Source organism: Leuciscus leuciscus (genome assembly GCF_965113295.1).
Source record: "Leuciscus leuciscus genome assembly, chromosome: 10".
Classification (NCBI taxonomy): domain Eukaryota; kingdom Metazoa; phylum Chordata; class Actinopteri; order Cypriniformes; family Leuciscidae; genus Leuciscus; species Leuciscus leuciscus.
The window spans coordinates 33885633-33904788 of NC_138734.1; the positions used below are offsets into that span (position 1 = coordinate 33885633).

Below are 19156 nucleotides of genomic sequence, written 5' to 3' on the forward strand. Positions count from 1 at the left end.
TATTTGTCTCTTCAAAGAAAAAAGTATAAAACAAGAAAGTAACCAAAAATAAAGTTCAAGAGCTTAATTGGTATTCTTACGTAAATAACCAAATCAATGTCCAAGCCATTATGTTTTCCAATCATACCTCTAGTTTTGAGTTCATTGATCAGCGAGGATTCTCATCAGCAGCTTTGTACAATCATTTTTCTTCCAGTTCTTTTATTGCTGCAGCTGGAGTTGGAAAGATTGTTGTAGACCCATCATCGTTGAAAACTTTTAGTTTAGCAGGAGCCAGAATGTGCGTTTTGATATCCTCCTGGGCCTTTAACTGTACTCTGATGGACTTGTACAGAGATCTTTGTTGTCTCACCTTGAAGGTAAAGTCGTGATAAAAGTAAATCTGTGCGTCATTTAGCGTTACTTCTTTCCTTGTCCAGGCAGCTTGCAAGACGCGTCTTTTAGTGCTATTGTTGAGGAAGGCGACAATAATAGGCCGAACCGAGTCTTTTTTTTCTTTTACTGTCTATGGTCTTTACGTTCTTGATAAGTGCAATGGGCACGAATGATGTTCAATTCTTCCGGTACTCCAAGTTCTTTTCCAATCAGCTGATCGAGAAATTACATGATGTCACTCCCTTCCTTCACTCTTTTCAGCTACGTTATAAATGCACAAATTATTTTGTCTAGACTTATTCTCCAAGTAATCCATCTGTTCAACAAGTTTATCAATTCGAGACTTTGTCCATTTCGTAGTTTTCTGATTAACAGCCTCGGCATCATCCAAATCACTCACCCGGGCTTCCAGCTGATCAACGCGCGTTGTCGTCGCGTCCAGCTTTTGGTTCAAATCAGCTGTTTGTTGCATAATCGTTCTTATATCACGCTCAGTCTCTTGACGAAACTCTTTCAATTCATATTTTAGTCCTTTGAACTCATTGCTTATAGAATCTTTTAACTCGGAAAACAGTTTGTGCACTTCACTTAAGTCAGCCATGCTGTTTGCGTCTCCAGCAGTTTGTCTATTTGCAGTTTTCTTCTTTGACTGATGCTTATTAAACTCCATATGTGTTCCAGAGCGGAGGTTCATACCTCAATTTTCACTGCAATCATATTTTCTTCTTTAAATGTAGGATAGACGAAGTACAGAGTTAGTTTCGGGGGAGGTATGAGCGAACTCAATCCAGCTGCCGCCATGTCACCAGAACCCCTAAAGTCATTGTTGAGAAATAAGATTCTTTGGGAGAAATAAATATATAAATGAAGCAATTAATAACATAGCTCAGATAATGTATTTTTGGAAAAATTTATAAAAAGTGAAATGTTAATGTTAATTTCAGAGGAAACAAACAATGCAAACACAGCAAACAATGAATCAGACTATTTTAATGTTGAGCAAGCAATCTCATTGGCTGCAGGATCAGCAGAGGCCAATCAGCTTGTGCCATGCGGTAATAATGTAATTCCTTGCAGACTGCATGTAAAGGACCAATCAGCCTGCACCCTCTAGAGTTTCATGACTGAACTGGATTTTTAGGGTAGGATGGATGCCATATCTAGTTCTGAGGAGGAAAACTCCAGCTGAGGCTCTTCTCCTTGTCCTTGGGCCAGCAGCAGGATCTTCTGAGTGCTCTGAGCCACTGTTATCACTAGTCTCTGACTGTATGTCCTCTGAAGGGAACACATAAGAAAAGAGGAAGCAATATATTGGAATTATTCACAACTAAGTCATGATATTACGGCACTCAATAGAGGTCATCCTGATTTTTAAGGAATAAAATTCAACATGGTAAACTGATGTGTTAGAAATATGATAATGTTCTTTGTCACTTTAAGTATTTTAAATATAAAATATAAAGTGTATTTGGCTAAAATGTAGCTAGATTGAATCTTAAACTGAAGAAAACATTAGAAAGTCCCATTTATCACTATTTATACTACTGTTCAAAAGTTTAGGGTTGATATGATTTTTTTCATGTTTTTGAAAAATTATCACCAATGCTGCATTTATTTGATCAAAAATACAGTAAAAACAGCAATGCTGTGAAATATTGATATAATTTAAAACAACTGTTTATTTATTTTTTTCCTGTGATTGCAAAGCAAAATTTTCAGACAGCCATTACTCCAGTCTTCAGTGTCACATGATCCTTCAGAAATCCTTTAGAAACATTTATTGTTGTTATCCATGTTGAAAACAGTTGTGCTGCTTAATATATTTGTGGAAACTTTTATGAATAGAAATGTCTAAAGAACAGCATCAATTTGAAATCTTTTGTAACATTCTATCATTATTCTTATAACATTTAGCTTCACTGTAACTTTTGATCAATTTATAGCACACTTGCTGAATAAATGTATCAATATCTTTACAAAAAAATCTTACTGTTCCCAAAAATTTGACCAGTAGTGTATATGAAAAACTAATAATTGTGTAATCATACAGTATCTAGTGTCTGTGGTTGACTTTACCCCCTCTGCTGGGCTGAATTTGATCTGCATGTTGGTTCTGTCACCAGGATAGAGTGTGCCATCGGAGGGCAATAACTCAAAGACAACAGGAGGAGGTCGCTGTTTCAGCAGAGCCTGCCGTCTGAGGTACAGAGGGATGTGCTTGTCAATCTAATCACAAAACCAAAACAGAAAACAAAACATCTGGGATAAATTTCCACTTATTTAATCACAACAAAAACTAGATATGTTATCAGAGGAAAAAACATTATAACAACAAATGGTAAGAGCACTGAAGTAAACCTCATAGTGCAGCCTGATCTAAAACTAGAAGCAGCAAACATGCCATAAAGACAAATGAATCTCAGCCCTACGGCCAACATGCTTTAATATCCAGTAGATATATACAGTATAATTCATTACTAAACCAGCTAATAATGATGGAAATGAACCTCAGACCCAACATTAAATCAAAACGGACTCTATTTACTTTTTCAATACATGCTCATATTCATTCTGTGAATAAATAGTGCATATTATTCAAAAGAAAAAAATTACTTTGGCCCTTTGCTTGTAGTGTAAAAGGATTGTACCTTCTTTGGCCGTTCCTCCTGTCTGATACTCCACTCACAGGGCACTGGCCCGTCATTGTACAGCTGGACTGTGATCACCTGGCACAGGCCACACTGGATGGTGTCGAACTGCAGTGTGTCTGTTGACACTGTGAGGGAGGGCATGGTGACCTCTGCACATAAACACACCTGCACTTTGGGTCCCTTAGTCACCTGTCAAACACACAGGATTTAGTGACACAGAAAATCAACAAAGGGGCTATAATACAATAAACATAGCGGTGTGTACTGTACAAACAATATGCAAAATGTATCAAATACACTGATAAATTGTAGCTAATTGAATACATTTTTATTACAAATATTTTATTTTATCAGCATAATAATGCATGAGAAGTTGAATAAAAATGTACAAAAATGTAAGATGTCACAATTTTGCTTCCATTTGTTAAATGAAAATGTATATTTCTTATTAATTTTGTCATAACATTTATTTGTATTAGCTTTTTCTGCACAAGTCTGTATGAGTGAATGATTATGATAGTGAATGTTTGCAATCTCATCAGGCATGAAAAGTCAATATTTTATCCTCATCCTGTACTTCTTTGCTTGTCTCAGATATTTAATGTTGCTTTCATCAAACCTGTATGGGCATAACTGCATTGATCTTTCCCAGATTGGCCTCACGGGTATCAAACTTCACTTCAAACGTCTCTGTCTCACAGAAGGGCAAATTCTTCACCCTGTCCAATTCTGTACTAAACCCTGTGAGAGAAAAAAAGAATGAATATTAATGCAGTGGATCCTCATTAAAGCTATAATGAACAATTCTGTTTTAGGCTTTGCCGATACTAACATACTGGAATAATAACACTCATAGAAAAAGCTCAATTTTAATCAAGCCACAAGCTTCATGAACAATCTAAACACATCAGATTGACACCTACTCAAACATCTGTTTCGCTGAAATGGATGATGTCCAGAACAATAATCTCTGGCTATTTTAAATCTATTGAACATTCTGCGGTTTGGACCAACCTGTGCCAGCCAATGAGTTCTTGTCAGCTCTGAAAGATACAGCCACTGGACAAGTGTTGGTTATTTTGACAATGTGGGTCACGATGCTACCATTGATGACATACCCAAAGTCCAGTGTGTACTCAGGCAAGATTAACTAGGGATGTCCCGATCCGATCCACGGCATCAGTATCGTGCCGATACTGGCCCAAAACGCTAGATCGGATATCGGAGGGGAGAAAAAAAATTATCCGATACCTATGATCCGATACCTATTAGGGGTGGAACGGTACATGTATTCGTACTGAACGTACGTTCGGTGCATGGATTTACACAGAGAATACACGGTATAAAAATAAATAAAACTCACGTGCACATTAATTAATGTAATACGGAACTAACGTTACTGTTAGATACGCGCATAGACATATGCGGGTTCTTTAGGGACACCTAATCTGACTGTAGCCCCACCTTAGCTCTGAACGCGCGTCTATATCGCTTCAAATGCTCGCTTTATCATTATACGAGCGCGGCGCGTCCTATTCGCTTTGGACGCGCGAATGGATTCAAACTGTTCAAGCATCGAACTAGACGCGATAGACGCGAATTTGACCCTCTATTCGCGTTTGGTGTGAATGCAGCAAAATGAACAGGCTGCGATGTCAAGATTGCAATGCTGGAATGTGTGTGTGTGTGTGTGTGTGTGTGTGTCAGAGAGAGAGAGGCACGGGCGCGATCGAACAGTGGAAACATAAAAACATACTCCGTCATTTTCATACAGGACATCATTAAAACTGCAAAAAGTGTTTAGCCTACTTATATTTGTGTAAAACACAACATTGTGCTTTTGTCAAACTGTAAACTCTTGTCAAACTGTAACGGTCATCCAACCAAAATCACACACAGACACACACACGCTGTTTAAAAGCAAAAATGATCTCATCTTTTGGACATTCATCATATTGCATTGGTTTTCACTTCTTGTCCTAAAACAGAGCACTAATCTGTTTATTTTTAATTTACACATTCTACATTGATTAAAAAAGAAAATCAAATGTGTTTTTAAAAGTAGTATTATTTTATACAGAAATAACTTATTTATAATTCAGATGAGAGTAAAGTTAAAGTTAATAAAAATTTTAAGGAAACAAATATATTGATCTGAAATATAGCAAATTAATTTTAAATTCATTCAGGTTACCAAACATATCTCAAGGTCTTTTGAATAAAGGGTGGCAGTCTTTCATTATCAGCTGTTGTTGTGGATTATATACTGGAGAAGTATTTGTTCTCCATTTGAGTGAGATGTTCTTAGGTGGCTAATTTGAGCAAAGTGCTTCCATATATTTTATTATTAGTAGTATTAGTTCAAGAATAAAATAAAAATATCGGATTGATATCGGTATCGGCAAATAGCCAAAGCTGCGGCATCGTATCGGAAGTGAAAAAGTGATATCGGGACATCCCTAAGATTAACCTAAAGAGAAGGTCTATCAGACACACGCATTGATCGCTTGTAAAAAATGAAAGGTTTCTACATGAATAGACTTACTTGCACAGCTTCTTGAGCCAGTTGTTAGTGGACCCAGTTGCTCTTAGATCAGTGACTTGGTGCTGTTTCTGAACAGCCACGGCATTTTCCTTCACAAGGAGTCGTTCTAACTCCATCTGCAGCAGGGCATCATACTACGGCACACGTATAAGGACACTATTTATAGTACCACACACAAATATATACATACAAAGTTGTAATGATGGCTATTCTCACAGGAGTTTAATGGATTACACAAGTAATTTATGGATAAGCTAGGAAGAGGAATGTCCAATTATCACAGACACTCACAGTGGGAATGTAGTCGTCTTCAGGTGGCACCTCCTCCTTTACTGTGACAGGCCTGCTCAACACCCCTTCCCTTAATTTCTCATTCTCCACTGAGTCTTTTGCCTCCTTTAGCAAAGAACCATATATCTCTGCATCTAGCCAGAGAACAGAAAACACCTTAATAAGGTTTCATAGCCTCTTCCGAAAGCCCTATTCAAATGAGATTTCATTTCAGAACATATGTGTACACACAAATGTATTACTTTGGATGTCTGTAATTTTGTCAATTTGTACAGGATGCACAATGTTTGCAGGAATTTCAAAGATAGGTAATGCAACTGCTGAATTGCTTTCACACATAATAGACCTATTACGTATTACCAATTTTGTTTAGAGAGTTGTTTCACTCTAGCACTGTTTTTCAGAGAAACAAGTATTTGAGCAAGCATGTTCCTAAATCTCTGCAAACAAATCATGGTATTTTTATGATTTAGTACAGTCAATCATTAGCACCTATGATTTAGGCACCTTTAAAGAAAAAGCAACAGTAAAACATTCAAATGGTTTAGTTCAAAATCAAATAATCTTACAAATTGCTATTACAAATTCAACAATGTCTTATTATAGGCCTTATAGTGTGACTTCGGCTAATGTCGAAGATGTAAATGTATGTAATGTATGTAAGATGTAATGTTGATGATGTAAAAATATCTCTTGAGCAACAAAGTCTGCAACAAAGTCAGAACGCAGGGCTGGCCTCCTTTCAATTGTATTTGATGAGAGTGAAAGTTGGACCATATCCAGGAATTTAAAACATCCTGTCAGAAATTTGCAATGTGTCCGACAAATTTGTGATGCTCTGTTGGCCTCAGAATGGCTAATTCATTTATAAGGTTCGATTAATTCGATCATATGAAGACGTGGTGTCTGACTTGGCCAATAACACGTTTTGTGTGAAACTTTCCTGAGAGCACACTTGTCCTCAACAAGCCACATCATTTGAGGTTCATAGCACAAAATTAAATACTTTGTGTTAGTTAGACGTTTGTTCAGATCTCAGATTTTTTTAATGCTTTTTTAATTTATCGTTTAAGTCTCTTATACTCACCAAAGCTGCATTTATTTGATCAAAAACAGTAAAACTGTTATCTATTTTTATATAATTTAAAATGCTATTTTTTCTTGTGACGGCAAAGCTGAATTTTCAGCATCATTACTTCAGTCTTCAGTGTCACATGATCCTTTAGCATCCTAATATGTTGATTTGGTGCTCAAGAAACATTTTATTATTGTTGTCAATGTTGAAAACATTGTGCTGATAATCTTTTTGTGGAAACAATGATACTTTTTTAGGATTCTAAAAAGTTGAAAAGTTTAGAAGAGCAAAATTTATTTGAAATAGAAAGTGTTTTGTAAAATTATAAAATTTCTTCATAGTGACTTGTGATCAATTTAATGTATCTTTCCTAAATAAAAGTATTAATTTCCTTTAAAAAGAAAAACTGACCCCAAACTTTTGAAAAGAAGTGTATGACCGACAGCAACTTACTCAGGTCTCTAGGAAGGTCCAGACGCAGTCGAGGGAAAATACCCTCTCCTCTTACAGTAATGACTTCAGTCTCATAAAAGGCCACTTGCAACTGAAATGTCTTGTGAAACACTTCTGGAATTCCTGGAAGGTAGTATACACTGAGCCTCATTTCTGCAAACGGCTCTAGGTGACCCTTCAGAAGAAACACAACCATGACACATGATGCACTTGGGCCACAAATTTTATAGGAAGAAAAGTAATCAGTGTTTTAAAACATGAAGAACATCCCACCTTGCTGGGAATGATGAGAGGCTGACCAGGTAACAGTTGCTCAAGAAAGACTTCTGGTTCTTCAGTTAGAGAAGAGAAATCTTCATTTTTTCTTCAAAATGAGCTCTGCTTCAGCTACATGGTCAAACAACTATGATTATAGGGGGGAAAACAGAACAAAACATTTCATTTATACAGACTGCTGCTGAATTAATCATATTGCTTTTTGTTGAAAGTGTGAAGTTACCTGTAAACCAAAGTCAATGTCATTTGTGTCCAGCGTATACGAAAGAAGCCTGACCCTTGAGTGTGATCTCATAGGTGGGCCCTCCTTCCACCTCACACAATGCCAACACATGCGTGCTGATGTCAGCGTGACCAAGAAATGAGAAGGTCACCAGCTTGGTGTCACCAGGCTGTAGTTCCCCATACAGTGAGGAGATATCAAACACCTATGAAATAGATGAGAATGAAAAAGAGCAGCTTCAAAATGTATAATACTTTTAGCGAATATATCAACATATTGGGACGAACGCAAGGTTATACGGACCTCTTTCACACTCACACTTGGATGCCCATTGGCTGTGAGATTGATGTGTTTGAGCTCTGTGCTCACTGGCCGTGTTGAGTAGGTCCTATTCTGCTCTTGTCCACTACCATGATGCAATTCATCCTCTTCCAATTGAGGCATGATTACATCAGTCTCCCTGCAAAAATATAAACAATGACACATTATTAGTGGTTTTCACCAATCATTAGATCTCCATCTCTCTAACTTCACGTTCTTGTTCCGCCTTAAGGGTCAGGCGGAAACTAAATTGAGTCAAGATGGCCGTTAATTACAGAAAGCATTAAATAATTTAACAGGTGTAATTTATCAGAAGAAAAGTTAACACAGAAAATCTCAGGCTCTGAAGAAAGGGAAAAGAATAGACTAAGTGCCTCATTCAGAATAAGTGTTGATGGAATCAATGTGTCATCATATTTTGCTTTCAGAAATAAAGCAAATCAAAAATGTTGTAAAAACTCTTCAGATGGAAGGTTGTATTGAAGCTGAGCAGGCTGGGACAGTGGGTGTCATTATAAATGGAGTCAGCAGGGGGCACTGTTAATCAAAAGATGTAACTTCATTTTTTGATAAACCAGGAGGCGATTGCTTAGTACAGATAATGAATAAGCTCCACAGGACCCCCGGAAATGAAAAACACCAATCATATCTCGAAAAAAAAATTCCTTCTAAAATCCATCTGAAAATGTACTTTTCTGCTTGAATGATATTTGTTTTAAAATGTGTGCGTGTTCAACAACATCTCTAGAACCATGTTGAGGGCATAGAACAAATGACAGTGCTGAGAGCGTTTCAGATACCAACGCAGTGAAGGGAAGTCTGGTGCAGGTGTTCTCAAAGGCTGAAGTCTCTCAAGAGACATGTGCTGCCAGAAACGCTCGCTACGCTAAACAAACGCACAGATAGCGCCTCACTTTTACCTGCCCTTCTCGATATGAGTGCGTACATGATGGGTGCTCTTGAGCAATCTAATGATTCTGTAGGAGGCTACGCTTCGTTCTCTCATTATCAAACTGGAGAACCAGTGAGAAGCTGAGGTAATACTCAAAGGTCTGCTAACATGATGAGATTCGAGTAAACATCCCCTTTTATATGTATCCTCATAATTCCTGCTTATTATCGGAGAGGCTTCAGGGAGTTGTCAGCCTCTAGTATCACACAGAAGCTGTTCTCAGACCTGTTTGGGTCCATCTTGCCGTCAGCTTCTCTCTGCTCTAACAGCTCCCTCTGCGCCTCCCCACTCTCCTTTCTTTCCCCCCCAGCGTCTCCTTCAGTCCCCTGGCTCGTCTCGTTAAAAAACCTACCAGAAAAGAAGGAAAAAGGTAATCAGTCTTATATCAAGAAACTGTCCATCAGCAGGAAATCCGCCATGTGCCGGGAGCCCGAATGGATCAACCAAGTGGTCCAATAATAGCGGCTTCGCTCTTGGTTTGATTACTGATAGGCTTTTAATTAGCAGGCTGGACAATGCATGCTAAAAACCCTGCGATAATGATAGGAAAGGTCATAGTCTTATTGGATCATGCACGAGGTGGGAAGCAAATAGTAGTGTGGAAAGTGATTAATCTTCACTGGCTTGCACTGCAGCCCACGGAGGATATATCGATTAATCCGACGCAGGACATGGCAGCCACTACAACAATTTAAAACTATAAAAACTCAACCCAAAGCTATCAACAGCTGAGATTTAAAATGAAGTTTTGTGTAAACTATTTTATTTTCCAACCAGGAGACCATGAGTGTGTGTGTGTAAAGCTGGAAGTGTGTTAAGGGTAACTCTCACCAAAATGCAACCTAGGGTCTTTTTGTTAATCTACCACAGGCAAACTTTCATTTAAAAGCATAATTAGAATGGAAACGCAACTTTTAAGTTTTACCGTACTTTCGTTTTCGTTTTGGGGCGGCAGTGGCTCAGTGGTTCATGTAGGTTGTCTACAAACCAGAAGGTTGGTGGTTCAATCCCTGGTTCCACCTGACCAAGTGTCGAGGTGTCCATGAGCAAGCCACCTAACCCCAGCTGCTCCCGACGAGCTGGATGGCGCCTTGCATGGCTGACACCGCCGTCGGTGTATGATTGAGTGTGTGAATGGGTGAATGTGAGGATATGTAAAGCGCTTTGGTGGCCATAGGTCTATGAAAGCGCTATATAAATGCAGTCCATTGACCATTGAATGGGAGTAAATAGGGCACTTCTATGACAGCATCAAAAATCGCTATTTTTAAAACACTAAAAAGGCTCAACACAACATGAAACTTTGCTCGAAGTATCACCAGGGGCTCTACACATGAACTCGAGCATTGAGAACATTGTTTGTGTACACAGAGTTTACTAAAAAGAAAGATTTTGAACAACTCAATGTAGCTGTTGTTGTTTCTGTTCGCCGGCATTTTGACAATCAAAAATAGTCTATATATAATAGCCCCTGGTGATACTTCGAGCAAAGTTTCATGTTGTGTCGAGCCTTCTTAGTGTTTTAAAAATAGCGATTTTTGATGCTATCATAGAAGTGCCCCAAGCACTCCCATTCAAAAGGCAATTTGACCGAAAACGAAAATACGGTAAAACTTGAAAGTGGCGTTTCCATTCTAATTATGCTTTTAAACGAAAGTTTGCCTCGGGTAGATTAACAAAAAGACTCTAGGTTGCATTTTGGCGAGAGTTACCCTTTAAACTTCCACTATAGGGCACTGAATGCTCTGTTTTAAAACACAAAGATCAAATGTTTGACAGCTATTCTAAGTTGCTCCATTTGAACACCTCAGAGACTGTAAATGCTGATGACCCATTATTTAATCACATGCTTCTCTACTATTCACTCCTATCAGCAAAGTGTGAGCTGTCAGCTGCATCAGTCTGTCATACATCATCATCCGTTTATTCAGTTATATAGCCTGGTTAAAACCAGACCATTCTCAGTAGTAACTGAGTTATCGTCTGGCAAAGCTTCATTAATAACTCATTTCCAAAGGGGCGTCACCAACGGATGTCTCTCAAATGCCTCTGGGCGCAATTGGATAGACCTAAAACCAATCAGAGCGATCGTCATCGTGTAAAGCCATATGCTGCGTCCCAATTCGCCTAAGTTACACTACGCCATAAAAGTATGTACTCTTTTTGTAAAGGTATTTACTTTTGAATGTGTAGCAAAAAAGTAGGCAAGCTTTGGGACATACTACTTCGTCATCTTTATCGGACGGATCTGTCGCGTGCATCCTGTCACATAAACTGCCCTGTCAATCATCTTGTCACAGTTAAAATCCTAGAATTAAATCTAATTTCATTTCCTACCGTTTCGTAGAGAAATGTAGTAGCACGTTCATCTGCCAGTGGGTCTTTCATGGAGACTGTCCTCATGTGTTTGCAATTTTAATATAATACTGCATTTAAAAGTTGCTGCGCCTGGCCTGCGCAATTAGCCTGGGAAAACCCAGACAACTTCCGGCAAATTTAGATTTGCTCTGCAAGTAGTCTGGCAAAGAGCTCATTCAAGCCCATTTCTAATCCGTCGAAATCGCGGCACCAATCAGAAACGCTGAGGCGGGCTTTACACGATGACGATCGCTCTGATTGGTTTTAGGTCTATCCAATTGCGCCCAGAGGCATTTGAGCGACGTCCGTTGGTGAAGCGCACTCAACTTTTAAATGCATTATTATATTCAAATTGCAAACACATGAGGACAGTCTCCATGAAAGACCCACTGGCAGATGAACGTGCTACTACATTTCTCTCCGAAACGGTAGGAAATTAAATTAGATTTAATAGAGGATTTTAACTGTGACAAGATGATTGATAGGGCAGTTTACGTGACAGGATGCACGCGACAGATTCGTCCAATAAAGATGACGAAGTATGTCCCAAAGCTTGCCTACTTTTTTGCAACACATTCAAAAGTAAATCCCTTTTCTTCACAAAAAGAGTACATACTTTTATGGCGTAGTGTAACTTAAGGCGAATTGGGACGCAGCATATGGCTTTACATGATGACGATCTCTGATTGGTTTTAGGTCTATCCAATTGTGCCCAGAGGCATTTGAGCGACGTCCGTTGGTGACGCCCCTTTGGAAATGAGTTATTAATGAAGCTTTGCCAGACCATAACTCAGTTACTACTGAGAATGGTCTGGTTTTAACCAGGCTACTGCGCAATTGGATAGACCTAAAACCAATCAGAGCGATCGTCATTGTGTAAAGCCCGCCCCAACGTTTCTGATTGGTGCCGCGATTTCGAGGGATTAGAAATGGGCTTGAATGAGCTCTTTGCCAGACTACTTGCAGAGCAAATCTAAATTTGCCGGAAGTTGTCTGGGTTTTCCCAGGCTATCAGTTATAGCAAGTTATTGCATTTCCTCTCAGGGCTTGGAAGGCTTCACTGGACATCTGTCTGTCTTTAACATCTGAGTGCTGAAATAAAGCATCGATTGCTTAATCTTTAGGGGCTTTTCGTTTAATTCCCTCCAATTTATTTATTTATTTTATGTTGTTGTTTTTTTGTCAACAGAAAATCAATACTCCTTGAACATTTCTCTCAAGAATTCGCTCATGCAGCCTCTGAATTGCTAAATATCAGCTTGTTGTCCATACAGTCTATCCCTGTTTCTGCAGTGGACTACATTAAAATGCACCGGCTTGGAATTAAAGCAAAGCACAGCCAAATTAATTCTTTGGAGAGGTGTCCCTGTGCTCCTTACCATTTTAGTTAATGCCAAAGGACTACAAATCACATTTTATGAACATAAACTGTACTTCAAACATTCTTCAAAATATCCTCTTTTGTGGTTCATGAGGGAGAGTAAAAAATGGCAGATATTTCAATTTTTGGTAAACTATCCCTTTAAAGGTGTTCTAAGCGATGTTGGGTGACATCACTTCTTGTTGACGTTTGAAGTATTGTCAAACAAAACGGAGGCTAGCTAGACCCTCCCTCCTCACCCGCACACTAACCCCCCAAATCCTTCTTGTAGGTTATTGGCTGGAACAGTTTGTTATGTTTCGTGGTGTAGGTTAGCCCAGTTTGTTTTTGTAGCCGTTTGTGGAGCCTGGGCTGTCTACAGAGACCGTGTTTTTTTACAGTGTGTTCAGGGGACAGGCAGCTAGCAGATAGTGAGGAGATGTTTGCTGTATGTGACAAAAAAATGTTTGGCCTAAAAAAACGTGTGACATCGCTTAGAGCACCTTTAAGTTTAGATTTATTATTTGATACTCATGTTTGTGTTGTTCCTACCCAATATGGCATTGCTGTCGGTCTACCAGGAAGGCCCAATGGTAGGAAACACAGAGTGGGCTGCAGTTGGTCATGGTGAGCTTGAGACGGGATTTTGTGTTGTTGAGAATGCAGCCAAAGTCCAATGTGGTGCTGGAGAACTTGAGATTAGGGAAGTGAACCTCACCCCTCAACACCACCTGATCCTTCTGAGGGTGGCCATGGTAGCAGAACTCCAGCACGTCCTCAACCACACGGGTGAGACAGTCCTGTCGATACATGGGGTTGAAACGCACCCACAGCTCTTTCTGAGCTCCAACTGCCAGCACCAGACTCTACAGAAAGAGAAGAACTATTAGACTCCGCCTGAAAGACCAAAACTTCAGATGCACGGGTCAAGTAATGGAAAGCATTAAAATCTTACCTGCACACTTGCATGCATGTGCAACAATAGGATAAAAAAAAAAAAAAAAGCCATTTTAAGGTTTTTATTTTGCTTTTGGAAGCAATAATTAATGACTCCCACTACAATGCAGTTACACTTGCCATTACTGGTAAACAAACAGCAACTATACTTAACCTGTTTACCTTTGAGGTTGTAAACAGTTCATCTCCGTCATAATCACACAATCCAAAGGGCTCACACAGGGTCAGTTCCATAGAGAGGTTCAAGGAGGACACACTCTTTAGAACCAGCCTCTGATACAGCAGAGACACATCTGGAGCCTGTGAGTCAGACAAACTCCATAAATACGGGGAGTTTGTACCATACAAAGTACAAACCTTTACAAACCTGTACCACAGGTTTGTACCATACAAAGTACAAACTTGCACAGGGACTGAGACAGAATATTTCTGAAACTTTAGTAATATGTGGTGAGGATGTGATATTGAGACCAGTTGTTATTATTAATGCTATTAGACAAAATATAACTTGTAAGGACAAATATCAGTTATTTTTGCATGTTATTGCCAATACTTAAAAGGCAAAATTCACTCTTTTATTGCAGTCTGAGTTTTCCCTCATCATCCACTTTCCTCTCATCTCTCTCTCTCTATCTTTCTCCCCCATTCCCTACTCGCTCTCTTTAATTGCTTTATTCCTCCAAGCTCTACTAAGGGAGCATTCAGTAAATCTAGCAGCACGGGCTGTCAAAACACAGACGAATGGGACAGAGTCAGATAAAAAAGAATGCCACAGAAATAAATTTGCATTTTTAGTTCTAAGATACAGACTTACAAGGTGCCTGAAAACAGCTGCCAGAAGATGTGTGTGAAGAAGTTTATGAAAATATGTATAGCTGCAGCAAAAATGTGAGCGAACAGGAATCTGACAAGGCAGGTGGTGTTGTGTGTGCAAATGTGTGTGTGTTGAAAGAGAGATAATAAAAGTGAAAAAAGGCAGACAGAAAATAATTTTCATTATAATGATGGTTCCTCCTGAGCTCACTGTGCTTATTCTACAGCTTTTTTTAAAAAACAGAAGAGGACCAGAGATGCCAGGGCATCAGTGCTGAGCTGTGAGCTGGGGTTCAAATGAATTTGCCATCTCAGCTCACTTACAATCATTTTGCGAAAGAGAAGTACATTTGGACGGCTCATTTGAATGAGTTGGACATAACAGCTGTGTGGTTTTTACTGTCAATACTTGAGGCGGCAATCTATTTTCGATTTCAATAGACCATAACATTTGTCCATGCCTCAATCTTGTATTTATGCAGTCAAGTGACTTACAAATGGATCGAAATTGATTGATTGGATGAACAGACAATATTATATATCTCTTCTGTACCATTCATAAATTAGGCTTAATTCCTTTACAAGAGAACAGATAATTGCCTCAATCTAACCACACACTGCAGACACATTTTTTTCTGTGCTTCATAAAAAGTGAAAGGACATTTGATAAAAGGGTACATGTTCAGCCACTGAGTTACAGCACAGATAATGGACCTGACATTTGACATACACACACAATACAATATTGACAATATGAGTAATTAAAGGGATATTTCACCCAAAAATAATCATTCTATTATCATTTTACTCAAACTAATGTCAGTCCAGAACACAAAAGAAGATACTGTGAAGAATTTTGGAAACGGTTTAGGTTCCACTGTATGAAAAATAAAATAAGAATATCTTCTTTTATGTTCCCCTGAAAAAAGAAAGTCACACAGGTCTGGAACGATGGGTGAAAAATTAAAATATTTCTTAATATTAAATATCCCTTTAATATTATGAAATGGGTTAATGTGGTTGCGGTTTTGCAAGGATGAGGAAATGAGAGCCAAACTCCTTTAATATAAAAGTTTAAACCTTTACAACTCACCTGTATTAAACATGAAAATGCGACAAAATAACACTAGACGTATGCATTTATGACACCAGTTAATGCATTAACTTTGGCACCCCTCAAAAAATAACAAAATTGAAAACAAAGCAGAAATAACAACTAAATAAAAAATTATAAACCGTAAGTGTTGGATAAGTCACTCTAAAAAGTAACATCTTCAACAGTGTAATCCGTTTACTGTACTAATTACTCTCTCTAATCAAATTACAGTAATTAATAACTTGGTGATGAATTACACCCAACAATGACTATCATAGCCCTTGATGGTAGAGAGGTTTTTGCGAACCTTTTCCACATTGAAGCTGATTTGTTTGGAGGAGATGTCTACTGCTGGGGAGACGAATTGGCATGTGACGTCAGTAGTAATGATGCACTCTCTCACATACTGACGCCCGACAACAGCATAGCATACAAGTTTTTCCGTAACCACCTGCAATTCATAAACACACATTTAAAAAACACATTCATACATATATCTTTTCGTATTCTCAATTTATGAATGGATGTGAATCATCTTTGAAAGTTAAATTTTTAAGAAACCCAGCTCAGCCTTGCACTAAAACTAAAAGCCTTGCATGTTCTCTATGATGCTTGAGAGCCGGCACACCGACTGATGGCTATGCAATGCAGCAGCCCAGCGTGGGACGCAGCAGGGCAGGCCTATAATCACTTCTCACCTTCTCTCATCTCTAATTTACCATTAAATCAATAAGGACTCAAGGAGGCATGCATCTCTGTAATGCTCTAGAGAGAAGTCAATGCACAGCTCCATGCGTCTCCACTAAAAGAGGATTAAGTGTGGCTTTCAGGACCTTCATCACCATAGTATTCAAACTTTAGCAGGTTGTGTCGGAACCGCTGTTGGCCAACATATTTGAAATTGTTGCAAGGAAAGCAGTCTAGTTATCAGTTAGAGACGATTAATTGCTGATGCACATAAGAAAAAGTTCTGATATCGGTACCTTGGGGACATCAGAGGAGCCCTCTAGCAGCATGTCAGCCGAGTGGCCAGGAGGAAGTAATAAACGTGCAGGTGATAAGCTGAAGACAGGGCCTCCTTGATCTGAAGTTTGAAGGCTCTTGCTTTTTTTGTTCCTAGACTTGTTAGGTGACAGAACGTCTCTGTTGTGAAACTGTGGAAACCCCTCTGTGGTCCATAATAGTTGGTGAGTGCGACGTCCTCGATTAGTAATTCTGAAGGCATACCGACATGGGCCGGAACTAGAAGACCAGAAGATTTAATAATTTAACTGAACATGAAGTTTTGTGAATAGTGGACTATTGTAAATGGCAGAATTCAAGGACAGACATTGGCATTGTTTTACCTGAAGTGGGTTCCCAAATCCAGGCTAGGAGCCAATGGACGGTCAGAGACTATGGTGGTGCCCTTTCCTTTGGCCGACACAGGAATGTAAAAATTTTGGCTGTCCTGGATTTCCAGAAACAGTTCATCCTGGAAGGGCATGGTGTCATTCAGATGGGCTATCAACTTCAATTCCAGACTTTCCTTTGGAGGAATTTCCCCTTCACTGTGATCCACACGCCAGTGAGACCTGTTCCTCACCTATCAACATTCACATACACAATATAGCACAAAATCACTAATTCCATTGTGTAGTTTTAAACATACGATAGCCAAATAGGATAATAACATTCTAATAATTCCATACATATGATGTTTAAACGACATATTAATCACAATGCTCTCGCCCATTTAAATCTTGCTATATATATATAAAATACACTACCGTCCAAAAGTTTGGGGCTAGTAATATTTTCATATATTCTGTTTGAATATTAAAAATTTAATTTATTCCTTTGATGGCAAAGTTGAATTTCGTTACTCCAGTCTTCAGTATCACATGATCCTATCAAAATCAAGAAACATTTCTTATTGTTATCAATGTTGAAAAGCTGTACTGCTTAATATTTTTGTGGAAACAATAAAACATTTTTTGGAATTCTTCAGTTCAGAAGAACAGCATTTATTTGAAACAGAATTATTTATTTTTTTGTACAATGTAAAAGTATACACTGCCACTTTCGATATTTTCTTTTCTTTGTTTATCAAGAATTACTTTCTTTCCAAAAATAAATCTTATCCCACATTTTTGAACGGTAGTGTTAATTATTTTGCAACTTTGATCTTACTGAGCAAATAAGCAAATTTTAAGTATACTCTTCTATCAGTTACAATTGTGACCAAGAATAACCACTTACTTTCACTAACTTGTGTAAAGTGAAAAGTTTAAAAATTAATTTTACTGGCCAATCCAATGAGTAAAATACAAATGCTCACCTAGCTAGGAATACTTTGGGATCAAATGGGTTAATATACAGTAGTGACAGCCTAAAGCATCCTTCATACATCAACTTCATACAATATACTGTATAGTCCAAGTCACAAGCTAAAAACAATGGTAAACTCCCTTATGTGTGTGGACTGATTCTTCTGTCTTATGTAATGTCCAGGGGAAATTATCCCACAGTGGGTACGTTTTCTAGTCGGTAATGAGAAATATTAATGATCATTCCCTCCCGGTTGGCTCCAACACAAGTAACTGCCACTCAAAAGCCAACCATTAAGCAACATCTTATCTCAGTCTTGTAATTGAACAAGGTTTAAAATGAGAAGCTATGTAGTGATAACATGTAAACATACAGTTTGTGTGTCTATATGCCTTGTGCTGCCAGCAGGATTCTCTTTATCTGAAGGGAGTAGAAAAGACTGGCGATAGTATAAAGGAATTGGAATCATGTATCCGCTTTATAATAATACTATGCAAATGTACAGTACGGCAAAAGAGTAGTATGTTAGAATACATAGTAACCATTATTCGAAAAACAGTAGGTGAAAAGTACCCATATAACCTACTACTTCCGTCAAGATTCAGGAGTGTGCATTCAATCAATCCCATGAGGCCACGGGAGAGGATTTATGAATGGCAGACTCAACTGTAGTCCACATGACAGTAACAATATGGTGAATGTACGTAGTACATCAATATGTATAGTACATACAAGAACAAACTTCATCAGTCGTGAGGTAAATTCTAATTCCAATGTACTGTAGTACCTTCTCAGACAATATGCTTATACAATGGGGTATTGGGATATAGGATATGCATAAGCAGTTTTTTCCTCTTTCAAACCCCATATGTTAAGCGCATATCTGTCCTACTTTTTCTCCCTACTTTCATTATTTCCTTTTATTTCCTCATAACGAGAAATAAACCAATGTGAAAAAAGTGAAAGCTTGTCTTTGCATGCAAAAGTGAAACCCACCAGCTGCTTAATTTGTACCACTGCTTTCCATAACTGTTGGCGGAGGATTCAAATCAATTTTCATAATGCGGCCAAATGATTGATGTCCTGCACATTAACTTTTA

The 19156-nt window shown here is 38.5% G+C and overlaps 2 protein-coding genes across 2 annotated transcripts in view; both read right to left on the reverse strand.

Moving 5' to 3' along the window:
* LOC309507655 (hydrocephalus-inducing protein homolog) lies at positions 1 to 7768 on the reverse strand. Its single transcript, XM_082181987.1, has 9 exons — positions 7664 to 7768; positions 7391 to 7565; positions 5863 to 5996; positions 5570 to 5705; positions 4041 to 4175; positions 3646 to 3767; positions 3024 to 3215; positions 2452 to 2601; positions 1 to 1650 (listed from the first exon to the last, which is right to left on the reverse strand). The coding sequence occupies exons 2-9, from the start codon at positions 7539 to 7541 to the stop codon at positions 1513 to 1515; spliced, it is 1158 nt and encodes a 385-aa protein (XP_082038113.1). The 5' UTR covers positions 7542 to 7565; positions 7664 to 7768; the 3' UTR covers positions 1 to 1512.
* The window catches only part of LOC309508202 (hydrocephalus-inducing protein-like), a gene marked incomplete at its 5' end in the record, with an annotated part of 24013 nt that continues 12522 nt past the window's right edge, over positions 7666 to 19156 (reverse strand). Inside the window, 9 exons of the mRNA XM_082182721.1 lie at positions 7666 to 7793; positions 7890 to 8094; positions 8193 to 8349; positions 9388 to 9510; positions 13433 to 13746; positions 14000 to 14137; positions 16054 to 16197; positions 16730 to 16988; positions 17093 to 17331. Coding sequence (XP_082038847.1) covers positions 7909 to 8094; positions 8193 to 8349; positions 9388 to 9510; positions 13433 to 13746; positions 14000 to 14137; positions 16054 to 16197; positions 16730 to 16988; positions 17093 to 17331 — 1560 coding nt within the window. The 3' untranslated portion in view covers positions 7666 to 7793; positions 7890 to 7908. The remainder of the gene's footprint in view (positions 7794 to 7889; positions 8095 to 8192; positions 8350 to 9387; positions 9511 to 13432; positions 13747 to 13999; positions 14138 to 16053; positions 16198 to 16729; positions 16989 to 17092; positions 17332 to 19156) is intronic.